Source organism: Saccopteryx leptura, chromosome 8, assembly GCF_036850995.1.
Source record: "Saccopteryx leptura isolate mSacLep1 chromosome 8, mSacLep1_pri_phased_curated, whole genome shotgun sequence".
NCBI lineage: Eukaryota > Metazoa > Chordata > Mammalia > Chiroptera > Emballonuridae > Saccopteryx > Saccopteryx leptura.
The window spans coordinates 40,417,781-40,436,520 of record NC_089510.1 but is presented as its reverse complement, the minus strand read 5'-3'; the positions used below and the strand labels follow the sequence as shown (position 1 = coordinate 40,436,520).

The 18,740-nt window shown below is 35.6% G+C and overlaps 1 protein-coding gene across 2 annotated transcripts in view; it reads right to left on the bottom strand.

Moving 5' to 3' along the window:
- CD96 (CD96 molecule) overlaps positions 1 to 18,364 on the bottom strand; it is an 81,124-nt gene extending 62,760 nt beyond the window's left edge. For both annotated transcript variants that reach the window (XM_066347652.1, XM_066347653.1), the window contains exons 1-3: positions 18,217 to 18,364; positions 15,414 to 15,770; positions 4,184 to 4,308 (exon numbers count right to left, since the gene is read on the bottom strand). In XM_066347652.1, coding sequence (XP_066203749.1) covers positions 4,184 to 4,308; positions 15,414 to 15,770; positions 18,217 to 18,277 — 543 coding nt within the window. In that variant the 5' untranslated portion in view covers positions 18,278 to 18,364. The remainder of the gene's footprint in view (positions 1 to 4,183; positions 4,309 to 15,413; positions 15,771 to 18,216) is intronic.
- Between the last annotated feature and the right edge of the window lie 376 nt (positions 18,365 to 18,740).

Sequence of the window (18,740 nt, the reverse complement as noted above, 5' to 3'; positions counted from 1 at the left end):
TCATGGTAGGAAATATGTCTAATAGAGTTTGTATCCCTGCAGGACCTAGTACTCAAAACAGATTTGCATATGTTTTATCAGAGTAAATTGAAATTTATACTGTGGGAAATCAGGATGATAGTTTGGAATGAAAATAGAATATTAGGGTGTATGTAGAGGCTCCCAGAACAAGCCAGCAGAATTTCCCTGAAAACTGTTTGTTTGTGTCTGAAGACAGAAAAAGCGAAACATATCACTTGTCCATTATCTGCCAACTGCATTTCATCCAAACATACACATATTCTGTGATTTCTTATACATCACCCACCATTCACACAGACCATCAGTATGCACTGAAGGGTTAATCCTTTGTGTTCACTCAGTGACCTCTCATGCCAAGCCAATGTTAAATACCCTGTCTATTCACACTGATGTCTATTTCAGTGTAGCCACAATTCTGGAAAGTAATGTCTCAAAATGCAAAGGATCCACTCCATGAACACATTTAACACAGCTGTAGTATGGGATCAGATACAAATACCAAATAATTTTCTAATAACTGAGAAGCCCAATACTCTCCATGAGGGTCATAACTGATTTAATTAGATTCTATAAAATTCCATATATAGGAAGACATGAGTTTTGTTTTCTAATGAACTAGATTAAAATTTAATTTGTAAAGCTGTTTCCAGGATTTAACAGACTTGAAGTGGGAGCATCTGCAGCTTCCTAGACTCAGTGAGTTCAGTAGAGCTAGTCTCTGCCCTCCCGAAATCATCTCTACATTTTATAAAAGCCACATTGTATGATGTTTGTGAGAACAGCTGGCTTATTGTTATGATCATTATTGTTAGTTTCACAAGAGATTAAAGAACTAAATTAGGAATTGAAGAGGATATTTATGTCCTCTGCAGACCTATAACAGGCATAACATGAAGAGTTGCAGTTTATTCCTTAATATGAGGAAATTAGATAATTTCATATCAGACTTGCTGAATCCTGCAGCCACCAACAGCATGGAGCACGGATGTAAATCAGAGGAGCAAATAGATTGTGACATTTAAAAATGGAATGCACAGTAGGAATTTAATCAGCACATTTGCCAATATAATATTCCCTTTGAAGCGAGGTTTCTTTAAAAAAGATACCTCAGGTTGTCTGTATCATGATGCATTCTTCAAAGTGACAGCTTGGCTTGAAGTTCTATGAGAAGCTTAGCATTCCAACAGTGTGTGACTTTAGCTATGCTCTTTCTGTCCCTCATTTATTCTAAAGGTCCTGGAAGGTTCTAAAGATGATGTCTGTTTAGCTTTCTTAGTTTCTTTAAAGAAAACTACCAGATAGGGATGCCTTTTTAGTTATCCAGTTATTGCTATTTAATGAGCTGCTATTCATTAACCAAGAAAACAAAGAGTATTAATTTAGTGACCATCAATTCAATACGAAGACAACAAATAGGACTATGGGAAAAGGAGACAGAAAGAAACAGATCCATTTAATTATTCATTGAGTGCCCAAGTTCTAATACTATACTAAATGCTAGGAATTCTTGAAGTGAATAATGCACATTTTTGCCCTGGAGAAGCTCAGAATCACACAGAAGACACAGGTCAAGTGAAGGCTCTACATTTGCTTGTAAAAACAGACTATGCACCGTAAGGAAGGAGATATGACACTACAGATCAACTTACTAGCTAGTAAAAATCTCTATGGTCACTGTTTATTAAACTTTATTATTATTAAATTTTATTATTACTATTGATAGTTGAATTTATGATAATTAGAGCAGGAACTCTTGGCCTGTTGGTGGAAAATATTAAAAATGTAAGCAAGGTATAGAAAGTACATTTCCATTACTATCATGTCTAGTATCATGAGCTCATCCCCACTTTAAAACCTTTTTCTAATAACCACAATGTATTGCTTTTTTTTTTAAGAACAATTGACATATTAACCATAGCATTATGCTATTAACCATAGCATAATGCCTGGGAAGTGCGAAGGCACCTAGGAGAGGTGCCTAGGATGACTTATATTTTAGAAACCAAACTCTATGAAAGGAAAAGAGGGTTTTCCCAGAGATGACTGTCAATTTAGAATAATTTGAGTTATTTTAGAATATTTTTCTTTTCATCCTACTGACTACTCAAATAAACATCTAGATAATAAAAAACTATCTGTAGGTTGTATTTGAAGACCTACTTGCAAGGCAGTTATTTTGGATTTCCCACATCCACAGAGAAATATTTTTATACGAACAGTCTAGTTTCCAAGACAGTCTACAAAAAGCTAGGTAACTTGCAATATCTTTTATAATTTTAATTTTATTTTGTTTTATTTTAATTTTAGTTTTCTTCTTTTCCAAGCAAGAAGAAGAAAAATAGAGAGACTCCCGCATGTGCCCCAACTGGGACCTACCTGGCAACCCCTGTCTGAGTCTGAGGCTCTGCCCATCTGAGGCCATGCTAGCAATTGAAATTATTTTTAGCCATCCTCAGCACCTGGGGCTGATGCCCTCAAACCAATCAAGCCATGGCTGCAGAAGGGAGATGAGGGGAGGGGGATGCAGGGAAGGGTGGATAAGCAGATGGCCACTTCTCCTGTGTGCTCTGACTGGGAATTGAACCCAGGACTTCTATAAGCCATATTGATGCTTTATCATTGAGCCAACTGACCAGGATTGTAACTTGTAATATTAATGATAAATCATGAAAATACAGTATTTTTCCAACTATATCAGCTGCTACATTCATTGAGATCTGTGAGTGCTTTAAGAATTTTTAAAGTTTGTGTTTTTATTGTGATGGTGATCTAAAAAATAATATAAGCAAATCCTGGATCATCTAAATGAACACTCATTATGTGATTCTTGAAATTGTCTTTACAATTGTCTTCATAATTGTTTTGGTCTTATCTTATTATAACCATGCAGAAACCTTATTTTCTATAATCTTCCCTTTATTTTGACATTTTTCCTTTGACTCAAACTGGCCTCACTCAGTGCCCTGAATCACCCACCTCCCTGTCCCTTGCTTAATTATTAAGCCTTCAGGACAATGAGGTTCTGGTCAGCATTCAGTAGTCTTAGGAACAAGGTCCTGGGTCTACTGACAACAGAGACAGAGTTTTTAACCAAACTAAAGATAATATTTTGGCCTCAGTTGTGTTTTAAATCTAGACCCAGGAAAGCAGAACAACCCCACAGAACAAATCCTTGTGAAATTGGACAGAATAACTCCATGGCTGACACTAGGACCAGATGCAACGATCAATTATCTCCTAGCACCAACCAATCAGTAGAGACCACAACTCTAGCTGCTTTGGTCACCATGATTAATGATTTTGCTCCTATATAATCCACCCCCTGGAAGCCATTAGGGAGCCAAGTCTTTGAGCATGAGCTACCTGTGACTCCAGGCTTGGCATCGTCTCCTTAATAAATTCATACTTTCCTGGCTGCAAACTCCGGTTTGTGTCTTCTTGGGATTTGATGCAAATGGACTCCTTCAGTCTGGTAACATTATCATCTGATTTAACAGTATTAGAGGTCTACTACTATGTATATCGGCTAATATTTGGCTCCCATTTGATAGGCTTGCCTTGGAAAAATTCTCATAAAAATCCAGATTTTTGATTTTTTTATTTTTGAAGTAAGAAAACATAGCAACTATGGGCTTACCGACCCCGGTGGTAGTAATAGAGCTAAGCAGTGGCTGTTTGTTATACTGGTCCTGCTTCTATCGGGTAGATTTTCCACCTACATTTTATAAGCATTAGATTGTGAGTTTCCTGATCTAAAGCGATGTTGTTTATTTCCCAGGATGTGATGGCAAATGTTCTGAGAAAAGGAGGTCTATTCCTCGGCATGTTGTTTGGTAAACAGACATTTGTGAGTAGGGGCTTCTATGGAATGTGGCTCCTCTCCTAGGTGCCTTCGCACTCTTTTCTGTAATCAGATTAGGTATATAGCCTGAAATAGGGGCTAACTTTCAGGAACGAATTTCTACATTAGTGCATTTATAGAGCCAGAGACTTGCAGCATGTTCCCACCTCCCCCACTCCCAGCCATTCCCCAATCTACCACATAACACCTGTCTCTCATTCAGTATGTATGTTTCCTCTGATGTTATTATTTGTTTGTCATTTCTACTTTATTCATATTTAAAGATCATTGCAGTTATTCACTGAAAAGGGCAACACTTACCACAAACCATGTAAAGTTGAACTCAGATGAAATTCTTGAGGAGATATTTTGAAAGCATGGTATTTCCAGAGCTTGATTTATCTCTATTTCTATTGTATTGTCGCTTCTCCATTCATGCTGTGTAACTGTAACAAAACATAAGATGCAAAAGACTTGGATCTGTAAATGATTTTCCAAGTACTTTTCATCAAAGAAATGAGAGCCATTTTAGTAGAAAGATTCATCTCTTCTCAGGTTATACCTGTGAAGTAAAGAGGCAAAATCCCATTATATTCTTTACTATATAATTGTCAAAAGGAAACCACTGAGAAAACTGTCATTGAAAAATTATAGGGAATCTGTCCTAAAAGAATTTCACTCACAACTTGGCATGTTCCTCTGCTTTATCCCTAAATTTATGCTTTAGTCTTCAGATCACATTCCTTTAATCAGCTAGAATATAAAACATTAAACCTATCCTCTAATTGTCTTTTTAAATTCTAATAGACAATATTTTTAGGCCTATGAACCCAAAATAACAAAATGAATGGAAAGAACAGAGAGTCCCCATACACACCTTGCCTCCATGCCTGTACAACCTCCCCCATTATTAACATCCTTTATCACAGCGGTTTGTTGGCTACAATCAATGAACCTACACTGACACATCATTATCACCTGAAGTACATAGTTTATTTATATCAGGGTTCACTCTTGGTGTTGTACAGTTGATGGGTTTTGACACATGTATGATAACATGTGTTCACCATTGTGGTGTCATACAGAATAAAAATTGTCTATGCTTCGCTGATTCATCCCTCCTTCGCACCAAACTCCTGTTAACTACTGATCTTTTTCTTGTCTTTATAATTGTCTTCATGGAGCGTATAAACATTCCTTCTAGGAAGGAATGATACAGAAAAAAATATATAAGGAAAGTCTGAGAAAGCATCATTAATAAATTAGTTGCATTTTAACATGATATGAGATAAATATCTGTTTATAGTCTTTGGGGGAGGCAAGTTTTGTATATATCTATTAAACTGTAATAACATCAAATAATAGTTTATAAATGAAAATAACTCTATTATCCTAATATCCTAGAAACCATATTTTTATAGCTATACAAATCTTGTTTGTATGCACATTTCTTATATTTTGTAATCTTATTAACAAGTGTTACCTACCTTTTTCAGTTAAAATGTCTTTCATGATTTTTAAACTATTTGTGATTGAAATTTTCAGAGGCTTTATGTCATTCCATTATATATCTCCATCATCATTTGTTTAGTCACTTTCAATTATTGAGTGATTATGCTCCTTCTGTTTGGGTTTTTTTTTATGATATTGAAACTATTGTAATCTCTGTAGCACAGATCACCATTATATTATACTAATAGCTTTCCCTTGAGCATTTAGTTACTTAAGAAAATTCCTAGAAGAACAATTAATGAATCATGGGGTATAGATTTTCATTATTATCAACAGTATATATGCATGGAATATTTGTCATTTGAGAATGTTATATCTAGCATTTAGATTCAAGAACTTTGTTATATTTTAATGTCTCATAAGCTCTAGGTATTCTTTTTACTCTGTCCTCTTACCCTTAATTGAAAGGCCTTCCTATGAGGGGGACATCTTCCCTTCATCTCAAATAGTGGTTGTTTATTTTCTTATACCCTCATTTACTCAAGATCAGGAGGTGGGGTCAGTGCCCTCCTTGCTTTCTTCCAAATATGACTTCAGCCCTATAACTTAAAGAAATTTTAGGAAGCCTGTCCTTTATGGTTAAAGGCATTTAGCAATAATAGTACTTCAAAATGGAGTTATTTGTAAAAGATGATCATAATTTTTTTTGTCATATTTGTGTACTACCATTACTACTCTTTAATTTATTCTTGAAATTACTATAATTATTTTACTTCCATACATTTACTTTAAACAGATTTTTTTTCTAGGCAATAATATTTGTAAAGTCCATGATCGTACTTTGTATGTTAATTATATTTTAATGTACATTACCGAAATACATAAGTATTACAGTTTTTGTAAATTTTGTCCAGATTTGAGGTTGTCAAAAAATAATTAAAAAATCATTCAAAAACAATAACCTAAAAATATATCAGACTTAAGAAGCAATTTGATGGGATTAAAATTTCATTTGGCATTGCAACAGATAGATTTATAAGTTAGTAAATAGGTCAGTAGAGAATTTCTAAAGTGAATCACAAAAAAGTAAAAAAAGTAGCAAATATAGAAAAAATATTAAGGATGTATAATTTAGGTACCTTTTTAACACTTAAATTTAAATGTTAATTTAAAAAATTCAAGCATTAAAAAATAACATGACAATTTCTACATATTATGATTCATCATCAGGACCAAAAAAAAAAAAAAAAAAGGAGTGGTCGATCTTATTTTATAAAAGTAAGAATTATTCTGCACTGAAAACATTATCATTAGAAAGTATGCACAGATGACAAACTGGGAAAATATCTGCGCTATTGTAATCCACACATATTGTTTAGATGTGCTCTCATGCTACAGGGTCACAGTTGACTACTCATAACAGTGTATGGACCATAAAACCTAAAATACTTACTTTTTGACCCTTCAAAGAAAGTTTGCTGACTCTTGCTCTAATTTCCCAATCATCATTCACTATTCTTTGAAAATGTTGATATCTGGATTGCAATCCCCTTATCCATCTTAAACCCTGATATAATCCTGGGTGATTTCAGTGATCCTGCAGATGACCTACCCAATAGCTGGCCTCTCAGTCTTTCTACAGTCATCTCCATCAACTGTCTCCATTACAGCCATATCCTCTCACAATCACATCTTGGATCTATTATCATACATAATTGTCTCACCTACAAAAACACTAATTAAAACCTACAAACACATCTTCTTCCAGTTCTCCAACCTTATTGGGTCTTTTCATGTGTTGATTTCTCTACTTTTCCCCAACCCATCAGCTTTCTTCTGTCTTCCCTCATTATGTAGCTAAAGTTCCATAGTTTCCATCACTTCAATAATATTCTTGCTAATATCCCAAATCTCTTGGCTTTTTTCTTATACCTGTTAAAAGAAAATTTAACTGTAGTGGATGCAAACTGCTTATTTATTACTGCTCAGAACCAAGCAGCCAAGCACTGCTGGAGAAAGCCACAATGCAAATTGTTTTCACTATGCTTTTATACCACAGTTAAATGGATGTTCAAGACTGATCAAAAATCCAAATGAATCTTACTAGTGAACTCATTTTCCCTCTATCTATAGAAAACATTTCAAACCTCTCCAAATGTCTTTTCTGACGCTTTCTTATTTACCTGAAGATAATTTTATTCTTTATTTTAGAGAAAAGAATGCAAGACAGCATATCTATCATCAGAAGTACTTATCCTAGTTTCCTTCTCTCCTGGTACAATGAAAAAGGTGGTTTTTTTTTTCCATTTTAAGATAGTCTTATTACTAATGTTGTGGATCTCATTGAAGATCCCCATCTTCTTAGAAACGTGAATTTATTTAGTTTACCTTTTTTTATTTTGTATTTATCTACTTTTAATGCTTTGCAGCATAGTTAATATCTTAGATTGATTAAAACCACCACTACAGCCGCCATGGCCACATAGATGAAAACCCTCATTTAAGCACTCACACTTTTCGCATTACTACTGACAAATTTCTTAGAAGTTACATCAATATTTGCTGTTTCCCTTTCTTTTAATCCTAGTCATAACTCTTCTCTCTCCAGTCTGACTTCAACCCTAATAATGCCACAAAACAGCTCTTGTTAAGGTAATCAATAAAGTCTATGTTTTCAAACACAATCCAATAACTACTTTGTTCTCTCAGAAACATCAGAAGTAATGTCTACTTTCTTTGTTAAATACTATTATCGTTCTAGTTTTTTGTGATCCAACTCTCTCCCAATTTTACTCCTGCCTCTTTAGTTACTGTTCTATACCCTTTGGTCGTTTATTTTTCTCCAGCCATCACCACAGAGTCTGTTGAAGGACCACATTGCTTTTCTTAGTTGATTTTCTACCTCCACATGGTTTCTTTCACTTACAGAACTTCAGTTAGCACCAACTCTCAAATGGCTCACCAATTTATATCTTCCCCTTAAACCTCTACCTTAGATCAGGAACTATATATCCAGCTGTTTACCCGACATCTCCTGTGTGTTTCAACTTCATGTCTAATTCAGCATGCATGAATTCAAAATCAAAATAATATCTACATAATCTGATTATCTACTAGTGTTTCCTAACATAGTAATTTCCCAATTTTTTTTGTTCTACATATTTGAAACCAAAACATCATCTTTGATGATGATTTTTATTCTGCACTCTGTATATGCAATCTTTCACTGACTTCTATAGGTTGAATCTCCTAAACATGTTTCTAATTTGAACATTCCTCTCCATCTACCTCACTGCAACTTTTCTCAGTTTCACCAGCATCTCTCACCTAGATTTCTGCCATTGCCTTCTAACTGACCTACACTCTCCTCTTGCCCCTTCTCCATCCATTTTCTACATGTTTCCCACAATAATCTTTTTGACATGCAAAACAAAACAATAAAAATAAACACAAAGCACCTTTCAATTAGCTTCCACAGTTTTTAGGATAATAACAAAACTTTTTTTGTGTGTGTGTGACAGAGACAGAGACAGACAGAGGGACAGACAGACAGGAAGGGAGAGAGATGAGAAATATCAATTCTTCTTTGCAACATCTTAGTTGTTCATTGATTGCTTTCTCATATGTGCCTTGACCGGGGGCTACAGCAGAGTAAGTGACCCCTTGCTCAAGCCAGCAACCTTGGGTTCAAGCAGGTGAGCTGTGCTCAAATCAGATGAGCCCACGCTCAAACCGGCTACCTCAGTATCTGGGACCTGGGTCTTCCATGTCCCAGTTTGACAGTCTATCCACTGTGCCACCACCTGGTCAGGCAGGATAATATCAAAACTTAACCAAACTATTCACTCTCTCTAGGCTTATCTTCAACTGCTTTTTTTCAATCCTTCTGTTCTTTATTTAAAGTCTTAATACCTTTTAAAATTCTCCACAGTTGCCATACTTTCTCCTGCCAGAGAGCCTTTGTACATTCTGTTCTCTGTATAGCTGTATTTCTCATCATTACTGATTAATGCCTGATCAAGTGCCAACTTTCTAGGAAAACTTTCTTGATTTTTCTATTACATCCTCTCATAACACTGTCTAGTTTCTTACTGAAAAGCACATCTTACTATTGCATTTGACATTTGTTAGCTTATTTGATTAATGTCTGTCTCTTTCCATTGGACTTTCTGATTCCTGAGGGCAGAGTCAAGTCTAATGCATACCACTGTATCCTTAGTGCCTATATGATACTATATGATCTGCTCACAAAAATTAGGGAATATTTTATTGCTTCTTATTTATTTTGAAATACTCCCTAATTATATTTGTTAAAGACACTTGGAAGAGAAAGACTAAAAATAAGAATATAAGAAGAGCCAACAGTCAATTGCAAGATCAAACTGAGCCATAAAAAGAGATTCATAGATCAAAGGGACAGAATAGAGAGTCCAGAAATAAACCCAGTCATATATAATCAACTAATTTATTACAAAGGAGCCAAGGGTATTCAATGGGCAAAAGACAGTCTCTTTAATTTAATACATTGTGTAGAAAACCTGAACAATTGCATGCAAAAAGAAAACTGGACCTGTATCTTACACCATACATAAAATTCAACTTCAGATGGATAAAAAAACTTGAATGTGAGATCTGAAACCATAAAACTCCTAAAGAAAACATAGGGGATAAACTCAGTGACATTGGTCTGGGCAATGACTTCTTTCTTTCTTTCTTTCTTTCTTTCTTTCTTTCTTTCTTTCTTTCTTTCTTTCTTCTTTCTTTCTTTCTTTCTTTCTTTCTTTCTTTCTTTCTTTCTTTCTTTCTTTCTTTCTTTCTTTCTTTCTTTCTTTCTTTCTTTCTATTTCTTATTTATCACTAAAACCAAAGGCAACAAAAGGGAAAATCAACAGGTGGGACTACTAGAAATCAAACTAAAAATATTTTGTACATCAAATGAAAAAGCAACTTAGTGAATGGGAGAAAATATTTTCAAATCATATCTGTAATAAAAGGTTATTATCCAAAACATGTAAAGAAGTCATACAACTCAACAACAACAACCAAAAAATAACTTGATTTAAAAATAAGAAAAAGAATGAATAAATATTTTCCTAAAGAAGACATGAAAACGCTCAATGTCACTAATCATCAGGGGAGTACATCTAAAACCACAATGAGATGTCACCTCACACTTATTAAAATAATATCAAGAAGATGAGAGATAATTGGCGTTAATAAGGATGTAGAAAAAGGGTAACACTTATATACTGTTGATAAGAATGCAAATTGGTACAGCTATTATAGAAAACAGTATGGAGATTCCTTAAAAAATTAAAAATAGAAATACCATGTGATCCAGCAATTCTACTTCTGGTTATATCTAAAGGAAATGAAATCACTATCTCAAAAAAAATCTTTATCTACATACTGTATTAATTATAGCATTATTTATAATAGCCAAGATATGGAAACAATGTAAGTGTCCATTGATGGATAAATGGATAAAGAAAATATTCTAATATTCAATGGAATATTATTCAGCCATAAAAAGGAAATCTTGCCATTTGAGACAGGACAGAGAGACTTTGATAGCATTTGCTGAATGAAATAAATAAGACACAGAGAGACAAATACTATATGATCTCACCTACATATGGAATCTAAAAATCAAATAAAAGTGAATTCAAAGAAACAGAGAACAAATTGGTGTTTGCCAGAGAGGGGCTGGGAAGTTGGAAAAATAAGAAAAAGTGGTCAAATGGTACAAACTTCCAGATATAAGATAAATAAATTCTGGCGATCTAATGGTGACTGAAGGTAAAAGTCCCCTAAGGCTTTTGTTGTGATCTGGGAAATTAAATCTACATTATACTCTTATAATGAATCCTAATAACTACATTGTTTTTTTAAGTGAGAGGAGGAGAGATAGAGAGACAGACTCCTGCATGTGCCTTGATCAGGATCAAACTGGCAACCCCCATCTGGAGCCAATGCTAGAATCAACTGAGCTATCCTTATTGCCTAGGCCCAATGCTCAAACTAGTCAAACCACTGGCTGTGAGAGGGTATGAGGGAGAGAAAGGGTTCGGGAGGGGAAGAGAAGCAGATGGTTGCTTTCTCTGACCAGGGTTTGAACCTGGGACGTCCACAGGCCAAGTTGACACTTTATCCACTGAGAAAATTGGCCAGGGGTATAACTACAAATTTTAAAATGCATCAAAATGTTACATCTAAAGCACTGTGAAATCCTGTAGCATTCAAATGAAAGAAATCGAGATTACAGTAACCCATCGTTTAACTCAGAGGACTTCCTTGGAATAACTTGAAAGCACCTAACTTAAGAGGAAACCCTGTCAAGGAAAAATGAATAAGGAGCAAACACTTAACTGTTTGTTACAGTTCTACCCTTATCCATAGCCCCAGAGCACTAACTCACACACAGGAAAAAACTACTGTGAAAAGAACAAAAATTAAAAAATCTTCTCATCTAGGCACTCAAGGAACAGTAGAGAAGAGATAGACACACCCTGTGGTGTGAGTAGACTGAAGAGGAGAATAACTCAGATGACAGAGGAAGGAAACAGGAAGAGGTCCAAACTTCCTCTGGTCTCTCAGCATTTTCATATTTAGGTTCTTATATGCCACTTCAATTTGCATTTATTTATTTATGTACATCATAAATGTTTCCACTTCATATATGCTTTGCCACCCAACTAGCTTGCAAATGTGAAGATCTTAAGGGGCTATGGGGCTATAAGAGGGAAATGGCACAAGTAGGAGGAGGAAAGAAGATCAAAAGAATAAAGGGAAAAGGTGGGGAAGTGGGGAAGGGGTTGGGGGAAGGGAGTACAGAGGGACAAATATACACTGACAGAAAATGATTTGACTTTGGGTGATGGGTATACAGCATAATCAACAGTTCAAATGCTATAGAGATGTTTACCTGAAACCTATGTACTCTTATTGATTAATATCACCCTGTTATATTTAATTTTCTAAATAAAATTTTTAAAAAAAGGATGTATCATTGCATAGGGACTTGTTGGGGCTTTTGAATGGCAGCTGCCCCCTCTGAGTGAAATGCCTAGCTCTGGGCTCTATGCCAGGCTTATACTTTGGACCACTCCATGATGAAGGGTTTTTTTCTTCTTTCTGTTTTTTTATATTTTTTATTTTGCTCCCTTTTAACCCAAAAACGCAATACAGGACCATTTCCTTAACACTGAAGCCATTGCTTTTCATCTGATGCAGCTAAGCAGAAGCAAAGTTATAATCAGAAGGCTGGGAATTTCCCAACCACACAGGATGCAGACCTGACTCTGTCTCTATTGATTTGTAGTTTTTAGTAGCTACCACTGGGTTCCTTGGGTTGCCTTTTATTAATACTTTAAGAAGCATACTTTCCTTAAAGGCATTACCACTTTTCTTTTTGGATAACATACTACCTCTTCTCCATTTCTGTCTCCATGTTGAAGACATCTTATTTCATATCCCATATCCCATATATATCCTATTTCTTATAGGTCACATCAACTCATGTTGCCAATCTTGATAGAGTAAACATTATGTCCTCATATATGTAATAATATAGTTTACAGATCTAGGCAGAAGGTACAAAATCTATGTCTAAGTCAAGGTCAATGTATACTTGTGCTAATGTATAACAAATGTCCTCTTTGGTTCCAAATTAGGCTAGTGTAAAGAGAGAGGAGAGAAAGATTCATTTTTAATAAGAACTGAGAGTACTATATTATTATACTTAGTAAAAATTACCATTTACCATACTCTTATCTTTTGATAGGAAGTATGCTAAGTGCTTTACACAGATTATCTCATTTAATCATCAAACTAATGGTATCTATGAAGGAAGTAGCATAATTATCTATTGTGTTTGTTATATAAGGAAACAACAGCATAGTGACTTAAAATAACTTGGCAAAGCTGTTCTATATAGTAAGTCCCCGAGTTATAAACATCCGACTTACACTCAGCTTGTACTTATGGACAGAGCACCAAAAGGGCTATTGGTAATCAGCTGCAGTAGTACATCAGTGAAAATGATATCGTACAATTACTCAACTCCCATGGCAAAAAACTAACCAATGAAGATCGTATGGAATTAGAGTAGTAAATGATAGCATTTAGGGAAGGATACAGAGACCTAGAAACTCCAGAACTAAAAAAAGTTTTCTGCAAAAAGAGTTAGCTGATGCTTTCCATCTCATTGAAGCAGGAATGGGAAAGTTAGAGGAGCAAGATCCTGATACAGAGAAGTTCACCAAAGTTTACTGACCAGTTAGGAAAGGTCTGAGATGCTACAGGGCCATTTACGCAAAAAAGAAAAGCTCTGTACAAATCTCCTTTGGTGCCTACTTCACGAAACTGATTCCAGCAGAAGAATCAAACCCTGATTCTCTTACATACAAATTCAACTTAAGAACAAACCTACAAAACCTATCTTATTCATAACTTGGGACTGCCTATATAGTAAATGGCAGAAACCAACATTCAAATCTGAGCTACTTAACTTCAATGCTGTCTAGCTAAATGATGTTCTATACAGCTTTCCTTATTTCTATTCACTCAACCCCACACCACCCTATCCCCAACTGAACTCAAGTGTGTGTGTGTGTGTGTGTGTGTGTGTGTGTGTGTGTGTTTTATTTTCTGGAAAACAAACAGCAATATGACTAGGGCATTGTAAGGTGGTAGAGGAGGAGATCTTGGTCTATAGGTGGGCTATTCCCAATACCATGGTCTTACCTCTTGATAAGAAATAGAGAAGAGGTAATAAATCCCTACCTTTTTGCCCTGGGCAGTTCTATGCCCCTTTAGCATAGCTTTCATGAGTTATTTTTTGTTGGTGTTTTTTCTTATATTGCCAGCGTACTTTGCCTTGAGTTAAAAAGGCAAACACAATCTATACCTAACACATTTTCCATTTGTTGACTAATGTTTTTATTTATTTATTTATTTATTTATTTATTTATTTATTTATTTATTTCGGTAAAAATGCAGACATGTATTTTAGAGCCAAGTAATTTAGGGTGGGAATTATTACGATCATTTTCCACATGGGCTTAGAGAATTAACATAACAGACCTCAGGTGAAATCCATTTCTAGCCAGAAAGGAGCTAGAACTTAAACCTAGGATCCTTGCCTGCAAATGTAAGTATCCAAGGCATGTTTGTATGAACGCTACATGTCCAGCAGCCTTTTTGGCAACTTTAGCTGCCTTATATTAAATATATCTAAAGCCACTTTCACCAATTCCCCTGCAAACCTGTTCTATCCCTTTGCCTCCTGTTTCAGCAAATGCACCATTCAGGTGTGCATCCTAGACACCTATATATCAACTTCAATTTTTCTCTCTCTTTCACTCATATTGCAATTGTCCTATATTACCAAGTCATATCTCTTTAATGCCCAATGCATAAAATTTATCCTTTACTTTCTATATCTATCTAAAAAAATATTCTTTATCCTCTGGGCTACTGGCTTGTCTCCTATTTTGTCTCTACCTTTTCTTTCTTCTCCACCTTTACTTCATTCTCATACTAAAGCCAGGATGATTTTTTCTTATAACACAAATACAATTAGGCTATAAACGTCATACCATTATTTTGTGGAAAATACTTTGATATCTTCCCGTGGCACTTAAAAATCAAAACCTCAAACATGGCTGATAAGGTCTTGCATGATCTGGCCCTTACCAAATCTCACACTTCATCCCTTAATCTCTGAACCACAGTCCCACTGACATGTTCTCATTTTCTCAAACACTACAAAGCCCTTCATACAAGCTGTTGCCTTTCTCTGGGTCACTCACTAACCTCCCACCTCTGAAATGGTGTTAATGTTTACTCCTTCTTCAGACCTCAGGTCAGATGTTGCGTTCTCAGAGGCAATTTCTCTGACCTCTATTATATGCTCTGTTATAAGACCATTGCAATCCTTATCCCTTACCACTGTTGCAATTTTATATTTATTGGTAGAATTATTTGATCAATTTCTGTCTTCCTTATAAGCAATACCTCTCTCAGTTTCACTTTGTGAACTTAGTACCACCATGCCTAGGCACATGGTTAGCACATAATACATATTTCGTATGCTTACCATTTTTCTGTATGACGAGGTTGTAGGTTTTAGTCTGAATGCCCTCTGGGTACAAAATAAAACTGCACTCATACTTCCCACGGAATGAGGAGGACATGTTTCTTAAGTGCAGAGTCCATTTTGACACATTTCCAGGAGTTTCTGTGAAAGTCACGAGTGACTGACAGGGAATGCCACTGGCACAGTGGAAGCCATATTGGGGATGATAAAGGGCAATGAGGTCTGGCTTCTTGGTGACCTTGGACCATTGCATTTGCACCAAGAAGCCTTTCTTCTGCGTTTGGCAGGTCAAGTTGACATTAGAGCCAGGTAAAGCATAAATGTTTCCGTCGGCATTGAATTTTTCTCCCCATATCCCTGAAAAGGAAAAACATGAGCCATCATGTTTGTGTAATTCACATGGAGTGACTCTTAATTATAAACTTTGGTGACTTTGGTGAAGTGAGCAAGCATCAGAGGAATTTTCTCCTTGGTTCCCGTAGTGGTTGGAGAGAGCTTGTGCATATGCCAGAGAGAAAAACATGAGTCTCACTCAATACGTAAGCATTTTCTAAATGCTTCCTCATATGTATTGGACAATAGAAAAACTTATTGACTTCTGAATACTTACTTTTTTGTTGGTTGGTCTATCTAAAAACATAATTTAAGATCTCTGACTACCAGTAAATAAAATTAGTTATTTAAAATCGAAACTCAAGCCTGACCAGGCAGTAGCACAGTGGATAGAGCATTGGACTGGGATGCGGAGACCAGGTTTGAAACCCCGAAGTCACTGGCTTGAGTGTGGGCTCATCCAGCTTGAGCACGAGCTCACCAGTTTGAGTGCAGGGTCACTGGCTTGAGCGTGGGATCATGGACGTTATTCCATGGTCACTAGCTTGAGCCTAAAGGTCACTGTCTTGAAGCGCAAGTTGCTGGCTTGAGCACAAGGTCACTGGCTTGAGCAAGGGGTCACTAGCTCTGCTGTAGCCCCCAGTCAAAGTACATATGAGAAAGCAATCAGTGAATGTATAAGGTGCCACAATGAAGAATTGATGCTTTTCATCTCTCTCCCTTCCTGTCTGTCTGTCCCTATCTATCCCTCTCTCTTTGACTATCTCTCTGTCAAAAATAAATAAATAAATAAATAAAATAAAATTGAAATTCACCATTAAACTTATTATAGCAATTATCCTTACATTTAATACAATTGGCCTTTTTTTTTTTTTTTTTTTTTTTTTTTTTGGTTATGAATCAACAGCTGCATGTAACACTGAAATTGTATTTTCTAAAACTGAAAAATATAACTATAAACTTTGGATAGCAGTTAAAAAATATATATGTTTACAAGAGGATTTTACATATACTGTCTTGTTTAATCTTTCTCACATAACAAAGAGGACTATTATTAATACTTTTTCAAGGAAGAAATTGAGGCACAGACAGATTAAGTGATTTGTTCACAGTCGTATCTCAGTAAAAGAACATGAATTTGAATACTTAGTATCTGTACTCTTTCTGTAAACTCATCACCTCCAAACTACCTGCCAAGCTGGTTGAGAAGGGTAGGAAATTTGATATTTTATATATATATGATTGAAAGAGCCTTCATCTCCAGGTAGTTAAGGTTCATGAAAGGAGGAGAGAAAGTACTTCACGTGAAATTTCCACTACAGGTAGATCATTGATTAGCATCATCTATAATCAGTGTTTTAAAATACTAGACATAAAAGAAGATTCTCTCCAATCAGCTCTCTGACCACATGGTACAGGGCATCAAAAATATGTTAAACATTGAGTCTTTGATATACCCTCAATAGTACAGGCTTCAATTTTAGAATTAGTATAGAATACTTTCACAGGAATGATGTTATTGTGACAAGTACCATAAAAGCTAACAAAAGGAACAGATAAAAAAAATGACAAGCAACTGAGAAGAAATAGGCTCTCAAAGGTACTTGACAAATAGGAATTATTTCACTTTTATGGATACAGAAGTATGGGTAGGCAGAGGTTAGTACAGTTTAATGTAGCTTCCTGTGAGCTCTCCTTTGCTGGATAATATGCTTCTGATCTTATCTACAGCATTATGTTCCGAAGTCTCCTTTAACTTAAAAATTCTCTTTAAAATCTTAGTGTCTCTATCTGAAACACACAGTTAATTCTTATGACACTCAGGATTGCTATAATACCTTCATGCTGTGGGATACAGAACTAATCTTTTTTCCTGATATTTTTAAATAGGCCCTCAGGCATGGGTTCCCACTGTCATAAGGATCTCAATATGTCTCCTAGGTCTACACATACCTTATTAAAATTTAACATATATTCAACTCCCAGAAACAGTATTTTGGAGGAGAAATGCTTATTATAGCCAAAAGAAAAAAAAGAAGAAAAGGATAGTTGAAAGAAAAAAAAGTTGAGCAAAGATCTCTGAACATTGATGGCTTTGTGATTTATTCATTTATATTTTTTTAGTATTCCAGAGTTATTCTGACTACCATTTGGAGAGCATTTTGTTTCTAAGAAGCAAAATTTCTCAATTACTCCAGAGATCCTCTTAGGAAGTAAATGGGTAATAACATCCGAGAAGTGGCACAAACCACTCATTCCCTTCTTGGTTTCAGTGTTCATTAGTAATCATTTCTAGAATCTAACAGCTCCTCCCGCAGCTGCCACTTAAATACATAACTGAGAACCTCAGTAACTATCTGCCTTTGGTGCTCAATTTCAGCAGCAGTTTCAGGCATTTTTAAATGAACAGAAGTCTCATTCACCCTTTAAAGTGTATGATTTGACAAGAAAGGACAACTGGAAGCCTTACCCCTGACAAAATGCATCTGGATGATGGAATAGACAGCACAGTATGTCCACTTTTTCTCCATCGTCTCCCGAGGGCCTTACACCAGCATTTTCATCATATCACAGAAGTCAATTGACGCTTTTCACTATGCAAACTCCAAGCCATCCTGTTTGTGCTGAAAACCCCAAGTCTACCACACGTCTGGGTCTGTTTATTACTTGGCAAGACCCCAGGAAATGAAACGTAGACAGGAAAGTAATGTGGTTCAGAGCTCAGTATAACCTTCAACAGAACGATGTTGAAACTGTTCTCTGAAACCTTGTGTGCATCACCTTTGTTAAAAGGCTTTCCAGCACCCAAAGATTCTTTGTCAGCATCTCCCAGTCAGTCAAGCGACTTCTAAAATCCAAATAAAAGAAAGCTCACAGAGCAGCTCACAATGTGTTTTCTATATATTTCTTTTAAAGAGCACAAATTCACTTAAGACATGTGAACTTTGTGTCTTTTATAATTGTTCTTTTGTTGTTCAATTAAAAATATTTTTT